The sequence below is a fragment of the Rhamphochromis longiceps genome, linkage group LG5 (genome assembly GCF_057381845.1).
Source record: "Rhamphochromis longiceps isolate RC_006_pf linkage group LG5, R_longiceps_female_GT1.1, whole genome shotgun sequence".
NCBI classification, from domain to species: domain Eukaryota; kingdom Metazoa; phylum Chordata; class Actinopteri; order Cichliformes; family Cichlidae; genus Rhamphochromis; species Rhamphochromis longiceps.
Window position 1 is genome coordinate 25,200,507 of NC_140561.1, and position 23,381 is coordinate 25,223,887.

A 23,381-nucleotide genomic window follows, 5' to 3' on the forward strand; every position below is an offset into this window, starting at 1 on the left:
ATTGTTCATTGACATATTCACTATTTGTTTTTTTGTTTTTTAAATGGATGTCACAGGGAGCCAGTGGAGGTGGTGGAGAAAAAAACCACATGTGGCTCCAGAGCAGCAGGTTACACACCCTTTATGTAACACAATGGTATTTATTGCAGCGATAAACTGGGTTTAGGTTAATTATCAATAAACATGCCGATTAGTTTTGTTTGTTTTCTTTCACTACGTGTTTGCAAATGATGAGAATGCTCATTAAATTATATTAAAAAAGTTTATATTAAAAATAAAAAGAGTCAGGTTACCATATATTTTGCAATGCTACCAACCACATTTGAGAAATCTTCCTTTTTATCATTAAAAACATTTATTTTTTCAATATTTGTTTTTTTATTGGTTGCAAATAATTTCAGTACTCATTTTGTCCTCTTTGTTGGAAACTCAGGTTCTAATATGCTTTGCAATTGTTGATGAATTTTCTATTATTTTATTTTTTTAAATATCATGTATTTTTTAATTCATTTTCATTTTCAGCAGAATTGGAGTTTTTTATTTTGCCAGTCATTTTACTGACGTGGTATTGAGTGCAGACATCAGGATTGTGGTCACGTAGCAAATGCTTGAAGAAAGAAATGCTTTATTGTTCAGATCCACATTGAATATTATATACATGGTTATTAAATTGTGCCGTTTTGCTACTGTCTAATATGACATTGGCCCTTCTTTTCAGCAAAAGCTCTGGTTAATTCAGCTGTACACCAACCTGTGCTCAGCTATACAGGGAGTGCAGAATTATTAGGCAAGTTGTATTTTTGAGGAATAATTTTATTATTGAACACCAACCATGTTCTCAATGAACCCAAAAAAGCTCATTAATATCAAAGCTGAATGTTTTTGGAAGTAGTTTTCAGTTTGTTTTTAGTTTTAGCTATTTTAGGGGGATATCTGTGTGTGCAGGTGACTATTACTGTGCATAATTATTAGGCAACTTAACAAAAAACAAATATATACCCATTTCAATCATTTATTTTTACCAGTGAAACCAATATAACATCTCCACATTCACAAATATACATTTCTGACATTCAAAAACAAAACAAAAACAAATCAGCGACCAATATAGCCACCTTTCTTTGCAAGGACACTCAAAAGCCTGCCATCCATGGATTCTGTCAGTGTTTTGATCTGTTCACCATCAACATTGCGTGCAGCAGCAACCACAGCCTCCCAGACACTGTTCAGAGAGGTGTACTGTTTTCCCTCCTTGTAAATCTCACATTTGATGATGGACCACAGGTTCTCAATGGGGTTCAGATCAGGTGAACAAGGTGGCCATGTCATTAGTTTTTCTTCTTTTATACCCTTTCTTGCCAGCCACGCTGTGGAGTACTTGGACGCGTGTGATGGAGCATTGTCCTGCATGAAAATCATGTTTTTCTTGAAGGATGCAGACTTCTTCCTGTACCACTGCTTGAAGAAGGTGTCTTCCAGAAACTGGCAGTAGGACTGGGAGTTGAGCTTGACTCCATCCTCAACCCGAAAAGGCCCCACAAGCTCATCTTTGATGATACCAGCCCAAACAAGTACTCCACCTCCACCTTGCTGGCGTCTGAGTCGGACTGGAGCTCTCTGCCCTTTACCAATCCAGCCACGGGCCCATCCATCTGGCCCATCAAGACTCACTCTCATGTCATCAGTCCATAAAACCTTAGAAAAATCAGTCTTGAGATATTTCTTGGCCCAGTCTTGACGTTTCAGCGTGTGTGTCTTGTTCAGTGGTGGTCGTCTTTCAGCCTTTCTTACCTTGGCCATGTCTCTGAGTATTGCACACCTTGTGCTTTTGGGCACTCCAGTGATGTTGCAGCTCTGAAATATGGCCAAACTGGTGCCAAGTGGCATCTTGGCAGCTGCACGCTTGACTTTTCTCAGTTCATGGGCAGTTATTTGGCGCCTTGGTTTTTCCACACGCTTCTTGCGACCCTGTTGACTATTTTGAATGAAACGCTTGATTGTTCGATGATCACGCTTCAGAAGCTTTGCACTTTTGAGACTGCTGCATCCCTCTGCAAGATATCTCACTATTTTTGACTTTTCTGAGCCTGTCAAGTCCTTCTTTTGACCCATTTTGCCAAAGGAAAGGACGTTGCCTAATAATTATGCACACCTGATATAGGGTGTTGATGTCATTAGACCACACCCCTTCTCATTACAGAGATGCACATCACCTAATATGCTTAATTGGTAGTAGGCTTTCGAGCCTATACAGCTTGGAGTAAGACAACATGCATGAAGAGGATGATGTGGACAAAATACTCATTTGCCTAATAATTCTGCACTCCCTGTATGGTCTATCTTTAAGTCTCTTCTTTCCATTTGTTTTACTCACTCATCCACTCAATAACCAGCTATTTCCCTCCCTCTTACAATTCATTCACCCACGAGATCGTATTTCTCTATTTCTGAACAGATCTGAAGCATCCATCTCAGCAATAGCTCAAGTCTTTTGTATTGGTTCGTCATTCAGACTTGGTAACAGGTCAGTCAGAGGTTGAGGTCCCATCTTTTTAGCGATAGTATTTGCAAGGGTGTTTGCTTTAGTTTGTCTGATTTGTTGTTCTCCTCTCCCTCTTCTGTACAGATGCTTTATACAAGATATTAAATGTGGCAATAGGCCTGAATAGTATTTTTACATGGCTATTTTTTTTCCTACTCTAAAAGCCCTGTGGTACATTCTGTCTTCTTTTTCATTGTTAATGTGAAAAGACATGTTGATTTCATACAAAATGGGATAAACTTAAAACTGGAAGGATGCTGGGAATGCGTAGGCAGTGTCACCTGAACTAACCTCTCCTTACATTCAGCTTGAAACTGCCTGCTTTTACGTTTTCTCTGAAGACCTGCTCTTTTGTAAAAATGTAAATTGAACTCTGGAATGATTTTTTTTATTTTTTATTGGGAATGTTTGCCTTTATGAGCAGCCACTGTGATGAAGGTCACTGTAATGTTTAACCACTGGCTCCTGACAACGTTTACCCCCGCTTATTTTCCCACAAACTGCAATGCTACAGAGAACACTTTGATCACAAAGGCAGCAAATCCAGCAGCATTTAAGTTTCTCTCCGATGGAGTTTAATCGAAACACTTTAAGAGCACCTCCAGGTCATCTCAGCTCTCACTTGGTCTCTGGAATGCTTCGGATAAACTTAGAAATGGGCTAATATGTCTTTGTTGTTAGTTGTGGGAAACAGAAGAATGGGCAGAGTGTTGGTTGGTTAGAGCCCACATACAATTCATTTTTCCCTTTTTTTTCCTCCCCCCTCCACTTTTGTTTTTTGTCTAAAAGCTCAAGTTATAGAAAGATGGTTTGAAACTAGTAAGGCCCATACAGTGGCATTGATTTATTGATGCTATAGCACAGTGTGACTCTTCCTCTCCCTCTGTGTTCGTCCCTGTGTCATAACTGGTATGTGTGCATACGCATGTCTGTCCCAGCATGCCGAGTCCACTCCCTTGGGTCCCTGACCATGTGCGCGGGGTGGCTCCTCCTCCCCAGCTGTGAGGAGCAGGGCTCTGACATGGTCTGTCCCTTTAGCTCACTTTGAACGTTTGACATGCCGAGCGCAGAGGTCAGCCTGACCTACTTTCCCCTGGCGGTCCTTTCTGCTGAGCTGCAGCGCTCCTCAGCAGGGGGGACAGCGAGGGCGGCGCTGCTTACGCCTCCACTGCTGTCCTGGTGTGTTAAATCACCGCCATTTGTTAGGAGACACGTTCCTGTGTGTGTGTTGGGTTTTTGTTTTGTTTTTTTCTTTCTTTCTTAGGTGTGTAGGAGGCATCCCACATGCATGGACACACACACAGACACAGGTTTGTACTGAGGTTGGATATGAAGTGCTCTGTGGGGGCTGCAGGTAGATGCTGGGCAGCACTTGGACAGGACCCCTGCAGTGAGCTCTGTCTGACTCACTTTGTGTACAACTGTTAACACCCTCTGACCTCTTCCACCTACTTTATTTCCCTCTGCTGTTGAGCCACTTATGTCTTCATACCAACTTATAGCCCACTGTCTAAAAGTAAAGACCTGCAGCTCAAACAGTGACATACTGTTTATATAGTTAGTGGTAATTGGCAGTAATTTTTCATCAGCCTGTTGTTGTCTTCCTCCCCACTCTCTCTTCCCATTAGCAAAGAAGCTATGATCTATCAAATACAGTGACTTTTGTCTTTTCTGTGTTTTTTGTTTAGCTTTTTCTTCTTGTGCTGTTGTAATATTATAACATCCCCCCTTTTGTTCCGATACCCCCTCACCTGCGTATGACCCGCAGCCTGGTGGTTTCTGCTTTAGACAAATGTGTCTAAAGCAGTTCATTAAAAATTAAACTTCTGATGTAACAGCAGGCTTTGAACACTTGACTGTATCAATGATTTAGGCCCAGTAGAAGGTCCTTAATGGATAAAGCCAACTTTCTGTGCGAGTCAGACTGCTTCTGGCTCCTTGGCATCAAAGTGACACACGCAAACACAGAAGCTGTGAAGGAAAAATGGTTTTAGGTACTTAAGGGTGTATGGCGTTGTAGAGCTTGCATCACACACGTCCCGGCTCACACTCTCCCCTGTTGGACATGTCTCTGGGTTTTAAAGTGGCATGGGCTGGCTAAGTGGGGAACTTCTTATGTGTTTGTCACCATCCACTATGCATGCGCATTGTTTTATTCATCCTGGCCAAAGTCAAAATATGAAAAGGCAAGCGACAAATTGCAACCAAAAGGGCAAGGCCTTTTATAACGGTGCTGTTGCTTAGAGGCTGTGCAGACAAGCTGGGCTGCGATGAGCACCTGAGAGGAAAAACAGTCATTCAGTAAAACCTCTGCTGGCCGTCAGGCTGCTCTCACTACTGCTCAGCGTACGTGGCAAGTTGGTCAAGTCTATGTGACTTTTTAGATCTGATTCTTAAGATTAGTTTTTCAAGCATCATATCAGTGCACGTTTGTGTAGCATGCAACTGGATTTCACTCAGACCACATAATGGGTCTGATCACAGTGAAACCCTGAATGCTTCTGCAAGTAGTTTTGAAAACCTGATAATGGCGTGACCACAAGATGCTGCGGTTTGAGAGGTTTTCATTAATTTATTCTGGTGTGTGAGAGCAGAACAGAATGATTGTCTTTTGTTTCCTGTAGTAAAAATGTTGTAAATTTAAGTTTTTGGCATGGAGTGATTTTAATAAACCATAAATTTGTCAAATATTCTGATTCCATTGTATACAGTTCATGATTTCTGTTTTATATGTTTCTGCAGTGAGTGTTTTTGGGTTCTGAGGTTCATGATTTAGATGGTTATTTTTTGTGTGCCTGTTTTGGGAGGGAGAACACAGTTTTTACACTTGATAGTCTCTTGTTTCGAATTTTTCAGTCAACAGTGTTGCGTGCAAGTGTGGGACAGCCTTCCTGTGAATGATGTGTGTCTCTTATTACCATTGTGTTCTGTACTGTTGCTTTTTGTCTCGAGAGTTTCAGTTTTCCTTCAGGTATTTGGGTGATACTCCACCCTCACTCATATTTCACACACTGTCCTATAGGATTGCTCTTCTCTTCGCAAAGATGAACACCATCTTGAATTTGTCTCAGCTGTATTGAACCGAAAGACAATATGTGTCAGAATAGCTTCAGTGCAATCGTATTTTCTCCTGACCATCCTCATGCTCCGTTTGTTACAGTCAAATACTGTCAGTGAGACTTTTTCTTCCCCGTTTTTAGAAAAAGCAGTATGGGTACACGAAGCAGTCTTTTGGCCATATTTTAGTGAATCCAGGACTGCTTGGAATACGCTGTATGACCAGAGGTGGAGCAGAGAAGAGGATCATAATACTGTTGTGTTAAGAGAGTACCCTGCACATTTGTCCAATGAGATTTATTGTAAATACAGAAGATTTGTATGTCCTCATAAATTTGAAGTGCAGTGTGTAGTGCTACAGCACAAGCACTTAAAAAAAAAAAAAGAAAGAAAAGAAAGAAGTCATAACTTTAAGTGTCAAGATGTAATCTGGAAAGTTCTCATTTAGCCTGTGGCACAGTAAGGGCTTTGACTCTGCTGTCCCGACTTAAGTGGGAAATTTATTCCTCCAGTGTAGGGTCAGAAAAGTGTTGAGCCTTGACTATGACTAGGGGATGTTTAACCACAGGGTCCTTGGCATATTGGACCAGCCAGTGGTGCAAAGGGAGCAGAGCTCAGCTCAGAGTTTACAGTGTGACCATGGCTCAGAGTCGTAAAGGAGCTTTTCTTGGCCTAAGGGCCAGGTCCGGACATCGCCTGTGGATGACACAAGGGCAGAATTATTTTCACTCCACTGACAGTTTCCCATGTATATTTTATTTTGGAGGAAACAAAAAAAAAAAAAAAAGCATTAATCTTCTCCTGAATTGTACGGGCATTTCAGGATTATTTAACGAGCAGGATTGGCAGCATTACGACCAGCCTGCCATTATCATCCCTCCTGTGGTATAATTGCCTTTGGTGTTGAACAAGCAGCTCCTATCTTTTGCATTTAGGGGTCTTTCACTCTCTCTCTGCCTGTGCCCCCTCTCAGCTTATCTCCTGCATCCACTAAACTCATCAGAGAATCCTACAGCTTTTTAGTGTGACCATCTGTCAATACCACTCCATAAAGTGGAGTGGAGCAACGTGTGCATCCATTGGCTCTTATAAGCCCTCAGCTGGTTTGGCTCCAGCTGGATGTGAGGGCCTTACTGCTGGTGGTTAACCCAGGCCTGGAGCATCGCTCTCTAGCCCTTGTGGCTACTTCAGCCCACCTCGCCTCCCCTATCAGGCAGCTGGATGAACCTCCCTCTTCACCACTGTGGAGTAGCTTGTAACACTGTAATGAGTTAACTTTCAGAATGATCTACATAATTTATTTCCTGCCCCCACAGGAGCCCGCTGAAGCATTAATTAATATCAGGCACCGCTATCAGCAACCATCCCAGTGTGGGATTCCTTCTGGCTCCTATTTTTGGCGCCGGTGGAATTTGATATGTTGTGCAACCATAATGCAGTTTGTTGGACAGTGATGAAAGATAGTATGTCCTGGTGGTATTGTACATAAATTTGATCTCCTGCACATGAATCCAGACATGGTTGTGAGCCAGATCTAATGGCTTTGAAACAGCAGCAGGAGCGGTGACTAAACCTAAATGGTTCATAACAAGTTGCTTTTTGCCGCTACAAGTGATATTGCTCACATTTAGATATTTCAGACTTGTTAATGTGATCTGATTTCTATTTGTATTTTTTATTTCTTTATTTTTGATATGTTAACTCACCTCACATTTTTTCTCTCTCTCTGCTTCCCCCCACAGAACTCAATACGGCACAATCTGTCATTGAACAAGTGTTTTCTCAAAGTGCCTCGCTCCAAAGATGACCCAGGAAAGGTGAGACTTAAAAACATCAACTGGTAATTGCAGACACCTATGGTTGCATGTAATTGCAAGCCAAATAAATGCAATATTTAAAATTTTAAGCAAGTACCCTAAGTTCGCAGAACTCACTATTACAGCATTTTTCTGTTGTGTATCGTGCTATCTCTGGCAGAAAAATATTACCTTTGAATTCCTGCCAGGACTCTTGACAGTCTGGAAATGCATGGAATGCTCGTAATCTATTATGAACCTCCCACCCCCACATAACTGCATTTCAAATATAAGGGGAGGCTAGTTTTTTCTTTTCTTTTTTTTCCTACTTCTTCTTTTTTTATGTGCTGGCACAGACAACAGATGTGGGTGAGGAAAAGAAGCCAGACTGGTAGAGATGGGGCCATAACAGGGTACAAGTTAGGTCATTCCCAGAATCTGCCATCCATCAAGTATTTACTCCAAGTGAAGCTGAACCTACTGAGAGAAAAAACAAGAACTAAATCAGGCCTCTGCCTTTCACTTTTGTTTTCTGCAAGATTTATTCCAGGTTAATCTGACATTTTATTCATAAAAGGACCACCCGCACTTTCAGCTTCGTTCTCTTCACAATCTATCTCTCGCAACATCAACCTGATATGAAGCAATTGCTGATAAACTTTGTTGTTCATGAATAGCGAGCCTTTAGGCCAAAATGTATGTGATGGTGAGCATAGGTGTAGCCATATGTGGTATAACCTAGATCATCCTGGAAATGTCAGAGCGTGCGGTACATATGCTTAAAGAACCACACAAATAATTACACACACACACACACACACACACACGCACATGAAGAGCTACGCCTAGCTGTGTAGAGGATGGGGACTGAATGCTAATTTCATGTTTTGCTGTAATCCTCTGATATTGACACTCCTGGGAGCTGCTCCACTAAATACAAAATAATCTATTGCTGTATGGATCCCATTCCAAATGCATGGCCAACATGCTCGCATCCTTAATGTTTAATTTGGAATTTTCCTCACTCCCTTCCCCCCGAAGACAACTTCAAAGGGGCGCTAGCCGCTCTTGATATGTTGCATCAATATTGTAATGTGGCAGGAATATGAGAACTGCTGGTTGGATGAGATAGGAGAGTCATGTCGCTCTGTGTCTGTCTCTGAGATGGTGTAAGAGATGACAGTTGTTGTTGTTGTACATGTGCACACACATGCGCGCGCACATACACACACACTGTGTCTACCTCAGAGGTAGAAATGTAGCCTGTGAAGGCTGCTGTTAGTAGTCTTCCTTTTAATTGGTCTTATGTCTCGGCCTGGAGTTGCAAGGATCGCCGCTGTACTTTCTTTGTTTGTCTTTCCTGTATGAAAGGGGAAGCAGGTGACATAATTTATGGTGATGTATGAAAATAAGCTGCGTCATTGAGGGGAAGAGAACAGGCAGTGTACCTGTGTTATCAGGATCTTGAAAAAAATCTTTACAGCTGCCTTTGTTTTATTGCTGCAGAAATAGTGTGGCTTTCCTCTGTTGTTGCCCCAGACTCCAAGGATACACTTCACTTGGCATTGCTACATTTTTCCTTTTTCTTTCTTTCTTTCTTTTTTTTTTTTTTTGTGCTGTATATTTGTGAATAATTTAATGACTCTTTATATGCTTTTTTCTTTTTTGCTGCCAAGTCTCTGGGGGTGGGTGTTGGAAAATGCAAAAACTCCCCTCCCATGAGGGTTAACTTAAAGTGTTGTTCCCCCCCTAATTAAGAGAAACACCACAGAGCTTGGCTTTCTTTGTGTGACACTTAATTTTGAAACATCTGTACCTGCCCATTTCAGCTCTCAGAAAGAGAGCAGTTACGTTTAGAGACTCTCTCATCTTTGCATATAACAAGGGTTTTGTTTTTTTTTGTTTTTAAAGCAGCCTGTATCTTGTGCTGATTGTGCTGTGAATCCCCCCCAGGAAAATACTAATTGACCCCAAAGCCTCACACTCATATGAAGAGTTATAATTTTAACCCCTGATGAATATAGACCAAGCCTGGATTTTTATTTTAACAGTCGCAGCAGCGATTTATGCAAAAATGGCAGATTTGCTAAATTTAACAAGAGCAGGCTATTGTGTATGCTGCATTATTGTATAGATACTTGAAATACAGTTGTTCCATGGCCTCTCTTGTTGTTTAGAGAATTTCTTATAGAAATATCAATTATTCTCTCTGCTAAGGAAGTAATTTTAAAGGTCCTGATCTCACTTTCTCTTGACAATTGAGATTTTATCGGGGGTCATATGAAATATTAAAAACAAATTCAGAACTCGCAGGGCCTTAGGGTAAAAATCTCATTTTTAACAACTGCAAGCAGCATTGCTGTTGGCTTCGAGGAGGCACACCATTGAAAAATAAATTAAATGGGGCGAATGCAAAGATAAATAATGCAGCCTGGTTGTGGAATTACGAGCTGCAGCCCCAGAGCCAGCCCCAACTGTTCTCTCCTCGATTAGCCTTTTGTAGACCTTAGAAGAAAGCAACACGGCAGGGCTAGCGCTGCCTCCATTCCCGGGCTGAGGCAGGATCCTTCATCCTTGGCAGCAGCGCTCTGACTTCACTACCTGAGGCTGAGGAAGTACAGCTTCAGGAAAGGCTTAGCATTTCACCACCACCAGCTGCCCTCACCAGCCTCTCATTGAGGAGCAGCCTCAGAGGAGGAAAAGCCAAGGCTTTCTTGCTAACAAAGCCCACCCACACACCACTCAAACTCTTAACACATAGCTATCAACTCAAATAAAGGCTCGGGCTGATAGGACAGATTTTAACAGAGCGTATGAGGCCCAAGAGTTCTGAATATGCAGGTATATTTCAGTGCCAAAAATGTTTGTGATATCAGAGTGGAAATGTCTTAATCCTGATTTGTTTTTTCTTTCTTTCGTTTGTTTGTTTTCCTTTTTTCCCATTTTTAATTTGACTTTTTTCTTGACTTTAATGGATATTTGACATTTAAGAGGCGGGTTGTAAAGATGGGAATGACATGAAATTCTGGGGTGATGTGTGACAAGAGTCCCAAGCCATACTCAAACCATCAAAGTTGCGTGCTCTGTAACCATTCAGCAATGAATGCAGGGGAATTTCTGGGGTATCATGTGAGAAAGCAGTCTGTTTTATCATCTCACAGGCTTTTCTTCTGTCTGCAGGGCTCTTACTGGGCCATCGACACCAACCCAAAAGAGGATGCTTTGCCTACACGGCCAAAGAAGAGGCCGCGGTCTGGAGAGCGGGTGAGTCTGATAGGAGAAACTTAACATTCTCTGCAAGAATATGCATTTATTTAGATAGATAGATAGATAGATAGATAGATAGAAAGACACACACACCCTTCTCCTCCTTCATTCTTGTTAAAGCGTTAATATCTGTGTGGTTCAGTATATTTTTTTTGTGTCTTTACCTTGCATCTGCCTCAGTGTTGTTTTCCTTTTGCCCTTCTTTCTCTCCCACTTTCCCTTCACTCTTTCTCTAGCACTTGCAGACGTACACACACACACACACACACACACACACACACACACACACACACACACACACACACACACACACACAGACTCAGTAGGAGTTCATATCCAGACTTTATGTAACTACCTCTTCATGCTGCTTCGCTAGCCTGTCATGAAGTGGGCTCCTTATTAATAAACTATGCCTCAGGCAACCATTACATACATTACATTTTGCACTCACTTTTTTTAACAAACATCAATTAATGCAGAACTGTGTGCAGCGGCTATTCTGAATGGGAGCTTTTGTCTTTAATTATGCATGAGCTTCATCCGCCCGTTAACGTACGGCTGTACAGGTTTTTACTGAGCTGCTCAGATTGACCTGGCCCTTGGGCATCCCAACACAGGGGGCTCTCGTCTCTTCCTTCTCCACAATGTGGCTGACCAGAGGCTACGATGAAGAGAAATTCCCCAAGCTGGCGAGGGAGACTCATATACACACACACACACACACACACACACACACACACACACACACACACACACACACACACACACACACACACACACACACACACACACACACACACTGTTGTCTCTACCAGACACAAACACATAGACTCCATTAATCTTAAAATGCTGTTTATGTAGTTGCCTCACGGCATCCAAATACTATCAGATTCATTCAACAAACTGTGGTATTGCAGGTGTGTGATCTTAGATACACAAAGCGTGCCTTGTTTTTAGTGTTTTTAGTACCTTTGTTTTTTGAGTGTGACACAAAAGCACGCACAAAGCGAAGAGGACTCTGTTTTCTGTAGGACACGTTTACTGCCCCCCTCCTCCCCCACCCCCCCAGACCCTGCCTGTCTACAAAGGCTTCCTTGAAGGGTCTCACACAGTGAAATTGAGAGTTTGTGAAATCTCATTTATGTTTAGCATGAATTTGTAGCCATTCCTCTTACAGTAAGCAGTTTTGGGAGACAGCCACAGTAGAGTTATCTCTCACAACAGTGTACCTATACTGCAAGACAAGGGGGTTGCACGTGTGCATCAATATGGTATGTGTTTGGGTGGGAGGTGACGGTGGGGTTTGGGGTTTCAGACCTATTTTCTTTTTAGTTGTGTTTTTTTTTTTTTAAAGTCCTAAATCAAGTTGTGTCTCTGATGTATCATAGAAGCAGCTCTGTTTGTTTTTTTGTTTTCAGATCTTGCAGATGGATATGAATGTGATAGCAGCATGAAATTTGTTACCAGCTTTAATACAGGTTGCTCCTGCAGTAGTGGGATCTCGTGTGTTTAATAATTGGATTACGTTGACTTCTTTTTTGTTCTGCCTCCACTCCCTGCCCCCAACCCCCACAGGCTTCCACGCCGTACAGCCTAGAGTCAGAGTCTTTGGGGATGGAGTGTATGATCTCTGGAAGTGCCTCTCCAACGCTGGCAATCAACACTGTGACTAACAAGGTACTACAGCCAGCAATCCAGCCTCCAGCTCCAACACACACCTGGCTACACGGCTGCACCCTGACCCCACCCACTTCTCCAACCACCTACAGCACTATTCCCCACAGAGACAGGAGCACTTTTGTGAAGGGGAGATGCAGGCGCGCACACACACACTTTCACACGAGCATATGCTCATGTGCCTAAAGCTTCTCTTCATCACAACCCACACCAAAATACACAACTATGTGCCCTGCTGTACCTTTTTCCTCTACAACAACAGGCAGCAGGCTCTTGTTATCTTTAGTGCGGAAATATGATGCTCACACTGGTGCTTGCCTTTGCAACCTGATAGACTTGCACACAGTCTTGTGCACATTTGGAAACAGAATACTCCACATGCTATTTGGGGTTTCTGTATTCACACCTGTAGTGCAGGTTGACGCCCGAAAAGTTGTTTTCTCACCGAGTGACCACTCTACAGGTGACCACCCCGGCTGCTGGCCCTGTCTGCTCTCCGTGGCTTTTCTTTTTCTTTTCTTTTCTTTTCTTTTTCTTTTTTTTTTTTTTTTTTTTTAAGCATCCGTGAAAACATGGAAACACTTGTACATCATAGCGCAAAGCTACAGGGACTGCTAGCTGTTAGCTCTGAGTGTGCTGCTCACTCTGAAATTTAAATAGGCTTTTTAACCTTAAGCTCTCATCCTCTGAGCCCAGTGGGGGCAGCTCTCAGGAGTACTTTTAAAAAGCCTACAAGAGTCGCTTATTTCCTGCAAGCATTACAAAAAAGTATGGTTTAACGTGAACAGGGGTGTTCACAGAAAAGATGAGTTAGTGCTTGTATGACAGAGGCTCTTGCGTTTCAAGTTAAAGGCGTGTGTTGTAATTTTTATGCATGCACATTTATGTTACAAAGCGTTTCTGCTTGTTTTGAGGAGCATGTCGGTGACAACTACCTAGGGGCTGTTTCTGTAGCAGACAGATTCATTGGCCAAAGTGTGGAGACAGATGACCCTTTTCCTGTTTGAGTACTACAGACAAGCACTTTCCACCGATCTCCACCACCAGCCGCTGCATAATAAGGCCCTAATGTTAAGAGCTGACAGTTAAGTCTGGATCCCTGCCATTGAATACCTCCAGCTAAATAACTTAGACGAGTAATAACCGACATGCATAAAAATGACACCCAAAAAACCCCATCAGCTGAGCAATTTCAAGCCAGTTTTGTCTTCTTTTGTTCATTTGATTGTGACAAAAAGTGTTATGGCAGTAAAGCAAGCAGAAGACAAAGTGGAATAGCAACAGATCTGAGGTCTGATGTCCTCAGAGAGAGCTTGTTTCTCACTGTCTTACACTGTAAACACACAACAGGCCACGCCTCTTTCGGTGCTGCATGCCAAGCCACAGGAATTCCCTCTCTGTTTTTTTTTCCTCCTCTCTCTCTCTTTCTATTCTAGTCTCTCTCCCTCATATTCCCGCCTTCTCGCATAGACCAATGGGAGAAGCTGGCAGGACGACTACTGAACCAGCAAGAATCTTCTGTCTAGCATTCCTCACACGATTGTACTCCCTCTCCTCTCACTTTGGTGTCTTTCTCACGCAGACTCAGACTTTTCTTTGCCCCCCACCAAAGATTGTGTTCTGAGATTATCCTAAACACTGGCATTAAAGTTACAAAACTTTGGCACTAATGTGTGGATGATCGAGAGGGGGCAAGGACAGATTGTTGGAAATATGCTTGCTAATGAATAGTTGTTCTTCTCCTCTCATCTCCTTCATGCATCTCATACCCTTTTTGTGTCTCTTCCGCTGTCACCTTGTGTCTGTGCGATCATGCATGCGGGGATTGTGCCAAACATTGGCTGGCATTGTTGGAGACACCTGGGCTTTGATTTCATAATCCATGTCTCATGCACCAGATTAGGCCCCCATGTAAAAGACACCTCTGGCTTTTTACTTAATTCACTGCTAAGAATAGAACTCTGACTCGCTTGCCTGCTAGCTGTACACAGTTTTTACTGTGGAGCTGCTCCTGCCTGTATGAACACGCTTGCCTCGGCCTCTGTGTGTTTATGTGTGTTGTTCTACCTTTGTGCACGTCCGTTGCTGTAGCAATGTATGTCTATTATATGTTACATGCTTCTATGTATGTGGGTGAGACGCGACTGGGTGTTAGCCTGCGACGGTGCGTGTTTGAGTAGGCATCTTCACTCAGGACTTGGTGTTGGGTGGGGATGGGGGTTCTGGGTAAACCACAGAGCACTGAGGTTTTTGAAATCATCACACTTTATGGTTGAATGGTGTAAAAATAGATTGTGGTGAGAGACTTAAGGCTAAAAGCTTGTTTTATGACTTCATTACACATAACATTTATATATCTGTGGCACGCTGTTTTTGATTAGCATTGTAGGGCTGAGTTTGTAGACGTGCTTAAGCCTTCAGTCTTAGCTGCTCATTGAGTTCCCTTTTGCGCTAATGAACGCTGGAGCCAGGCCCACACTGAGTGGAAGAAGGCTAGAGTTGCCTAATGAGCTTCTTTTACCACCCCCCTGTTGTCCTCTTCCTCTGCATCACCCCTCTTCCTCAAACAGTGTTCTCTGGATTCAGCATTTGCGCTGTTCAGTTGTGTTGTTTTTTTTTAAATTGCACTATTTCTATCTCATTCTATCAGTGCAGAAGCCAAGCTCCATATTAAAGGCTTAATATGATCTGAAGCTCTTGCTCTGTGCTCTGGATTCGCACCAACATATTAGTCAGCCGGCCAATCAGTCAGAGAAGAGAAGACTGGTCAGGGCTGCCTGAATTTCCTCACCTCCTTGGGGCCGCTGTGGTGCCACGCTGTGGCTCAACAGAAAGACAAGAGGCTTCAGTCCATTACTGCTGCTACTGAGAGGCAGGGTGCTGGACAAGCCGGGCCAATCTGCCTGCCTGAAGGCTACTACAACTGCTGTTTCATTGTGCTCAGCACAGAGCCCACTCTGTTGAGCAGCAGTGATGAGCAGAAGCCACCATGCTGCACTCACACATGGACAGGCACACACAAATCTGAGAATGCCATGCCTTCTTCCACTGCAACACCACCAGCGCGTTACTGCCATTCTTTTCTCACCAAACAAAACTCAGCACATGGGATGGTCTCTGTGGGTGTCATTATATTCATTATCTGGATTATTCTTCTTACTACTGTCTTAATTGTCTGACGGCACACTTTATTTGGGGAATGGCGGGAGGACTAAACCTTGTTAGACAATAATTAAGATTGTCGTCCTGAAGTGCCTCGGCTAGTTTCGCTCCTACATTGAAAGGTCAGTGTCTCGGCTGCACTGAAATCCTTTGTTAGCTGTCCCAAACGGATTTGCGCTTGGTGAGCAGATGTGGCTGACATCGCCAGTAGCATGACCTTTAGTGATGGGAATGTCTCAGCTGTCTCCAGACCCCTTAACACATTCAGATGGAACCCCTTAGTGACTGCGGAGGGTGTTGAGCAGCACCCTATCTCTCTCTCTCTCTCTCTCTCTCTTCTCTCTCACTCACTCACTCACACACACACACACACACACACACACACACACACACACACACACACACACACACACACGCACGCAGTAAAGCGAAAAACTATTCTGCAATTATGACATGCTGTTGTATGCAGCACACACACATCTCCTGGCTTCACATTCCCACTGCTAATATCATTAAACTGCACACCAACATTACCTGTAACACCAATTTTCTTCCAGGAATGCTGATGTACCAGTGCATTTATTTGTGTGGTTGGGTTTTTTTTCTTTCTTTCTTTTTTTTTTTTTTTTTTTTTTTTAAGACATCAAGGCTAATGCACATGTGTATGCGTTTCAGGTGGCGTTGTACAACACAGACCAGGAAGGGAGTGATAGTCCAAGAAGCAGCCTTAACAACAGCCTGTCTGATCAGAGTCTGGCCTCCGTCAATCTCAACAGCGTGGGCAGTGTGCACAGCTATACACCGGTAAGAACTAGGATGAATGTTGTTGAGTGAATTGTCATTTTTATGGATTCAGCACTCTAAACATAATCTTAAATGTTCTCTTGATTGCAAAGTTTAACTTTCACATTGACTAATTTAGAAAGGCACTAAAGATAGACAAGCTCTACCTCCCCTCCTAAAAACCCCCAACAAAAAACATGAAACATCAAAAGTTAATGAGACCTGGGTTGGTTGATTCAAACAGCCATAAAACAAGAGGAAACACCCTCACCTGCAGCAGTGTATTTAAAAAAAAAAAAGAGCTTTGGAAAAATACAGCAGCAGTTTTATTCCCTGCACTGTACAGTCTCAGGAAATGCATTTTTCTTCTGATCACCAAACACCTGCAACAAAAGAATGGGTTGCTACCCTCTCCCTGAGCCAGTCAGGCTTGATACAGATTTGACGTGGGCCGCGTCTTATTGAGGTTGACCTAAGCGGTGCCATAAAGACCTCAGGTTTATTTGCAGCAATTAATCTGCATCGTTCATGGGAACAAAGAAAAAACAATAAAGGTGCCAGGGCAGGTTGTTCCTGCTGTTCTGCAAAGAGTCAATAGTGTAGAACAGTGGGATTTTTTTTTTTTTGTTTGTTTCTGGCTCTTACTGAATATTTGTAACAGGATATTTATATAAATTTGGTGTAATTGTTGTTTTTTGAGCACTAAGCACTTACAGCCAAATGATAAATTGTCATTGTGTTCATATTTTTCCAAGCCGTAGGAGAGCCACAGTCGCTAAATGAATGAAAATGAAACACTGCCAGGCTTAGAAAGTGTACTTTATCCCATATTTTATCTGCTCAGAAAGTCCCTGGAGTCTTTCTTCAGAGGAGCCAGCCGTAGACGGTAATAGACCGAGGTTCAGGGTGGACATGAGCTGGAGTACAACATCAGGAAGGGGGTTAAGGGAAACAGAGAAAAATGTGCACACTCCTGGAACCCAGACAAAGAGAAGTGCTTCCTCTGATGTCCTCCCACCAGAGATGCCCCCTCTTTGGTGTGGTCCTCCTGCATCCTAGAGCGCTCCGTGCTCCAGGCGCTGGGCATCGATCGGCTCAGCCTGATGGATGTGCTCGCTCTCTCTTCTCTGTCTCTCTCTCACTCTCACACACAGCCAAAGCAGCAGCTCGCAGTAAACACTCCGGCTTTATTATCACCTCTTCACTCTTAGCCTTGCCAGTCTGTGAGCCATGCGCTTCAGCAGTGTGCCCACATATTGGAAGAGGAAGATGTTATGATCAAAAATTGGACGTGAACTCTCTTGTAGTGCTAGCCCACAGTGGTAACAGGTCAGGTCCTACTTTGTGAAATAACCATGGTTTTGTGTTGCTGCACTTGCTGTGGTGAATCTCATAGATAAATTCTTAGCTGGAGGGGACGCTGCTTGCCGTCTCACACCCAGGGGCAGTGCATAACATTGACTGCCCACACAAATACATGGATAAAATGGCTGCTTATTTGTACAAGGTATTGCTATTGATTTTGTTTTAAATACATTTTGCTTAGCCACCTGAGTATTGGCTTTGTGTCCATTCGAGTTGCTCTCTTAATGTTGTGTGAGCCAAGGCGGTAAGCACTGACCTAGATTGTTGTGCTTCGCGTAATTGTTCTTTATATGTAACATGACTGACACCCTTTCAGGCGGAAATAGACATTGTAGCCGTCACTCCTCAGAACAATTAAACCATGCATGTGTTTGAGAACTGCTTTATATTTGATGCGGTTCCTTGATAAGGTGAGCATGGTGTGGGTATCTTTGAAAAGTACAGGTGCTCCTCTACAGTAATCCCTGTAGCTTATACCTTAACCAGTGAAACATCAAACAAAGTGTTGGTCACTTTTGTAACTCTTTGCTGTCGTTACTCTCTTCATTTGTCCAGGTGACCAGTCACCCAGAGCCTGTGTCCCAGTCTATGAGCCTCCAGCAGCCTCCCCAGTCCCAGTATAACATGCCAGACAGGGACAAGCAGCTCTTGTTCTCAGAATTTGAAGATCTCAGTGCCTCCTTCCGCAGCCTTTACAAGTCTGTTTTTGAGCAGTCCTTCAGCCAACAAGGTAAGTGGGCTCACGGGAGCATCAAGTGGAAACCTAATAGAGGGCCTAAGCTTCAATCATCAAGGAACAGGATGATTCTCAGAACGATTTTCCTAATGCGGGTTTGTTCTTAACAGCTGGGGCTATAGAGAGTCTTTAGGCACTAATGAGGTTTACAAAGAATTGAGCAGGTTTTCAAACAGGCTGACGAGCCTATAGTGGAAATCTATACTGAGTATTTTCACGATCTTCTGCCAGAGAAAATGTAAAAACCACCTCATTTAATATACAAAAGCAGAGTCTGAGAGTCTGTGTATTTCATTAACCGACGCAGGCTTAATTCTCCACACGTTTCTTCACGTTAGACAAATGCTGTCTGCATCTTGTCACATGTCAAGTTTTTCACATAGGGTATGTTTCATCAGATGAGTGGAAGAGGTTGCAGGCAGCTTAAGGCCTCAGTAAATCTGTTGGATTTGAGGTTCATTTGTCATAATGATGGGGAATTTGTATCATATAATACACGGTGTTGGATAGAGCACAGCTTTCCAAAGGGCTGTGAGTCCCTGCAGAACAAAAAGCAGTTTTGCTTGTAATCTGATTGACTGATAAACATGGAGCACTTGACAAGCGAGTTATGAGCAAAGTCGACTGAGCTTTCTGTGTATAACCTACTTTCACAAATCAAATGCATTTCATGCTAATGTTTTCAAAGAGTTCCTCTCCTTTAATCTATCATCTATGTTTCATTAGTTGAAAGTTGTAACTTTTTTTTATGTGCATAAAAGTGAAATCTCTTAGTCAGACAAGCTCTAGCAATTAAAAAGCGTAAATAATCGAGCTAGAGGATTTCACACTCTGCCGCTGTAGACAGTGAGCTAATTCACTGGCTTTGATAATAGGTAATGAGCTCGCATTATTATTCTGGTGCCGCGTTAATTGCTTTCTGTATTTCCCTCGTTGGACAATGGGCTTTCTGTGCCGATAAGAGATGCACCTTTGTCACCCCTGCAGTGAGTGTTACGTGCCGATTGTGGAGGTGCAGGGCTGGAGTCAGCTCTAAAAGCACTCCAGTGAAATAGGTTTACTGTGCCAAAGCTGTGAAGGACAGTGCCTCTTACGACCACTCCCCGGCACTCAGATGATTGCAGTTGGGTGTGCAGATGTTCATGCTCCAGTCATGTCTGCGCAGCAGCACGATGAATCTGTCAAAGACGGCGTAGCTGGAGAAGAGTGTCGACGGCAACTCGAGACAGCGAACCTTAGAATCAAAACTGGTGCTGAGTCATTCCCTGACACGATAAAATGGCAGCTGGCCTGTCTCACTACTTAAATACAGGAGGCCCCTGTCCCATTACTGTCAGATGCTAAGACTGATGACCTGAAGTAGATGTTTAAACATGTGTTGGCTCCCGACTCTTATTTGTGTTTCTGCTTAAGTGCCTTAAATGCATTCGATCCTGCAACCATGCGAGTGCATTTGTTTGGAAAATTAGTAGCAGCTGGAGCTACGGCTAAATATAGTTTCATTATAAATTAATTTTCCATTATTTTTAGATTTAGTGATTCCCAGGGGCCAGGGTAATGTCTACAAATTGCTTTTTGCTGTAATAGAAAATGGTGCAAAATCTAAACGTGGTGATGAGAAACATATAAAAGCAACACATCCTCAAAAGTGAGAAGCTGAAACAAGTACCTAAGTAAAAAGTCAAATTATATTGAGTTAGTTGTTGAATAATTTTTCATAATTTTCCTTGTTCCTGCACTGATTGTCTTTGTTTTATTGTAAATACAATTAAAAATTAATTGTGTTAATAATTCTTTACTTTATTGATGTTTTATTTTTCAGGTCTGATGGGCATACCGGCAGATTCCTCCCAGCAGACCCACACCTCCTGCTCCTATCAGCACTCCCCCAGTGGCACCATTAGCTCTCAGAACAGCCTCTCAAACAACCAGTCTAACAGCCACCCTAACAGCCACTCCACCAACAGTGGTCAGGTTCCCCTGTCCCATCCTGCCCAAGCCCACCCTGGCCACGGCTCTCCCCATGCGCAGCACCTCTCGCAGCACGGGGGCCCTCACAACCAACACAGCCAACACGCTCAGCACAGCCAACACAGTCAGCACCCACAGCACCAACAGCACTCCCAGCATCCCCAGCATGCTGCGCACTCCCAGCACGGGCAGCATCCATCGCAGCACCAGTCCCACAGCCAGCACCCGCAGCAACACACGCCACACCCCTCTCAACACACACAGCACAGCCAGCACCCTTCTCAACATGGACAGCAGCACCAGAGCCTCTCCCACCAGCCCCATCCTACCCAGCAACAAATGGCCTGCAACACAGGTAAGGCCCTCTGTCTGTCACTTGTCTGTGGACCCAGCGTCGCCTCGTGTTGTTCACTCTTCATCCTGTCCATCACGCAAACCACATGTAAAGCAAAGACACCGTGCTCACAGCTGAATTGGATTTCTTATCGGTTCTCTTTTTTTGTGTGTGTGTGTGTGTGTGTAATAAAGCACTGAGAAATTGTTTTAGATGCTGAAGACTAAAATCATCTCCTGATTTATTATCTGTGCTGTTGAGAACAAAGCAGTGCTGAAGCCGCTGATTTCTGCAGCCTGTCCAGTCACCTGGCACCTCCTAGTGGCCACACCACAGCACTGAACTGTTTAACACCCCAAAAAAGGGGGTTTTATATTTGGCATTGACTTCTTATTCATTTTTCAGAAAAAGACTGCCAGCAAAACCATAAATGTGACTAAAATGACCTGACCTTTATGTGTAGACATTATTGTTGTTGTCAGGAAATAATGGCTTGCCATCGCCAGACAAAAGCTGTTTTCACACAATGCACCCTTCAACCTTTTTTCGACATTACCCAACAGAGCTCCTTTTAAGACTGCAAATGTCCAATGCAGTCTGATCAGACATTAAATGATCTTTTTTGTATGTATTTTTGGAGCGTAGTGGAGAGAAAACAGGAAAACTGGGAGAAAGGTAAAAAATGGCTACGGGGCAGATGCAAACCTGGGCTTCTGCATTAACCTTTTAGCAAACTGATCACATGCTCAACCCTGTGAGCTTAACCTACACCCCAGACATTAAATAGTCTTTAACCTGCTATCTCTTTATTACAATATCGCTGTGAGCCCGGAGGGAGTAGTTATCCTGAAAATCCTGAGCAAGAGGGTCATCATGTGTGCTCCCTCACTGTAGCCTTTACCCAGGCCACACCCTGTCCTAAACCAAACAATGAGACTCTCCTTATGTGTACTCAGACAGCTGCTCAAATCTCGTTCTTCCGATACTGTCCAGAGTTCATGTGTGAAAACGGCTCAGTCCCCAAAATATACAGTTGTAACTGTTACCTCACATTTGAGGTTTAAATTCCTCTTAGCTGGATAAAACTACAACAGATGAGCACTAAAATGTGTCATGTACAGACAGAGATTTCAGTCCTCATACCACATGGGTCCATATTAAATGGGTTGCAACTGGCCCTACTCGGTGAGGGGGAAACTCCATTTGAACCAGAAGGGGAGGCAGACACGTTCTGCCAGAGCAAGTGCTTCTACAATTATGACTGAAACTGTATTTGTCCCTGGCGTGAACTTGGCATTGGAACCAAAATCACATGACTTTGATCTCTTACCTTGTAATGTTACACATAGTATGCTGTGTGTGTTGCAGGTTTACTGTCTGACTGGTACCCAAATCTGGATGCACTGAAAGAAAGCTGTCGTATTGCTAGCAGCTATAACTGGGCTGATGTCGACCTTTCACCTTACCAAGGTGCGGTTTGGTCACTACAAGTAGATCTCAATCCATTTGCAGTTATTAAATTTGATAAGTGAAGAATTTATAAAAACCTTTTGCTGTCAGATTTACCTCCTGTCTAACATGTATGCAGTCAGAAGATTTAAAGCTAGAAGCTGACAGTACAGTAATGCCCCAGCTTTTGATTGAGTGCTCAAATGTTGACTCTGTGGAGTTGATTACCAGTTTAATTAAACTGAGCTCTTCAATTAAATAACACTGCCTTCAAGTTTAATTACCAAAACACCAAGCTCAGCAGGTCAGTTTATCCAATTACAGTCTAGGATTGCAAGGTAGGATGTTTTTAAATATCACCCACTGAAGGTTACTGACATAATGAATATATATTGCAGCAAAGTTTTTGCTACTTGTTTGTAAATTAGTTTGTCATTTACTAAAATTTATATTCTGTGGAAAGTCAACTGGAGCGGTTTCACACATTTCATTGTCACAAAATTTTATTTTAAGTCAGTTAAGTCCAGCACCACCTGCTTCTCGTGTGCTAAAATGTATGTTTTATCTTCCCAAGGACTGAGAGAGAGCATGAGACAAGCAGAGTTGAACAACTGGTCTCTGGAACCCACCCAAATCGCAGACCTCTGCTCATCCATCAACCAGTTTTTTGCCCGCACTGGTGTGATCCAGCCACAGGGGGAAGTGCAGCCTCCCGTTTGCCATGGCTCCATGCACACCAACAAACCCAGCCAGCACCTCAACGCAGGTTAAACAGCTGATTCTTAACCTTTCAGCCCTAATCAGAGATCATTGTTGTCATGTAAATGTGCATGTTTGTGGGTCTGAAATGACTATCGACTCAAAAAGAGTAATCTGTATGTTTCCTTTGTTTGGAAATCCAGTAATCTGTGTAATGAAAGATTCATCCAATTATATTTTGACCCTTTTCCTTGATTAGTTTAGTTTGTATTTCATTATACAGTATATGAATGCTTAATTGCTTAAACATCAGCTTTCATGAGGAAGTCTTTTTGCCGTTGCACATTAACAATTGTTTATCTGGAAGATTTTTCCTCCTTCCAAGTCAATCTCACAAACAGTTTGCCTGTCTTTAAGGACAAATATAGATTTGTTAGCTATGAAGCACTGGTTTCTACACCAATAATAAATATAACTTGACCTTAGAGAGGAAATAATTCACAAATGGATAAAAGTACCAACACTGGCACTAAACTAGGAGAG

General features: G+C 43.0%; 1 protein-coding gene across 3 annotated transcripts in view; it reads left to right on the plus strand.

Moving 5' to 3' along the window:
• The window catches only part of foxj3 (forkhead box J3), a 92,828-nt gene that overhangs the window by 65,175 nt on the left and 4,272 nt on the right, over positions 1–23,381 (plus strand). For all 3 annotated transcript variants that reach the window (XM_085406841.1, XM_085406840.1, XM_085406842.1), the window contains 8 exons: positions 7,342–7,416; positions 10,576–10,659; positions 12,238–12,339; positions 16,177–16,305; positions 18,205–18,379; positions 20,208–20,711; positions 22,059–22,160; positions 22,714–22,905. In XM_085406841.1, the coding sequence (XP_085262967.1) occupies positions 7,342–7,416; positions 10,576–10,659; positions 12,238–12,339; positions 16,177–16,305; positions 18,205–18,379; positions 20,208–20,711; positions 22,059–22,160; positions 22,714–22,905 (1,363 nt within the window). The remainder of the gene's footprint in view (positions 1–7,341; positions 7,417–10,575; positions 10,660–12,237; positions 12,340–16,176; positions 16,306–18,204; positions 18,380–20,207; positions 20,712–22,058; positions 22,161–22,713; positions 22,906–23,381) is intronic.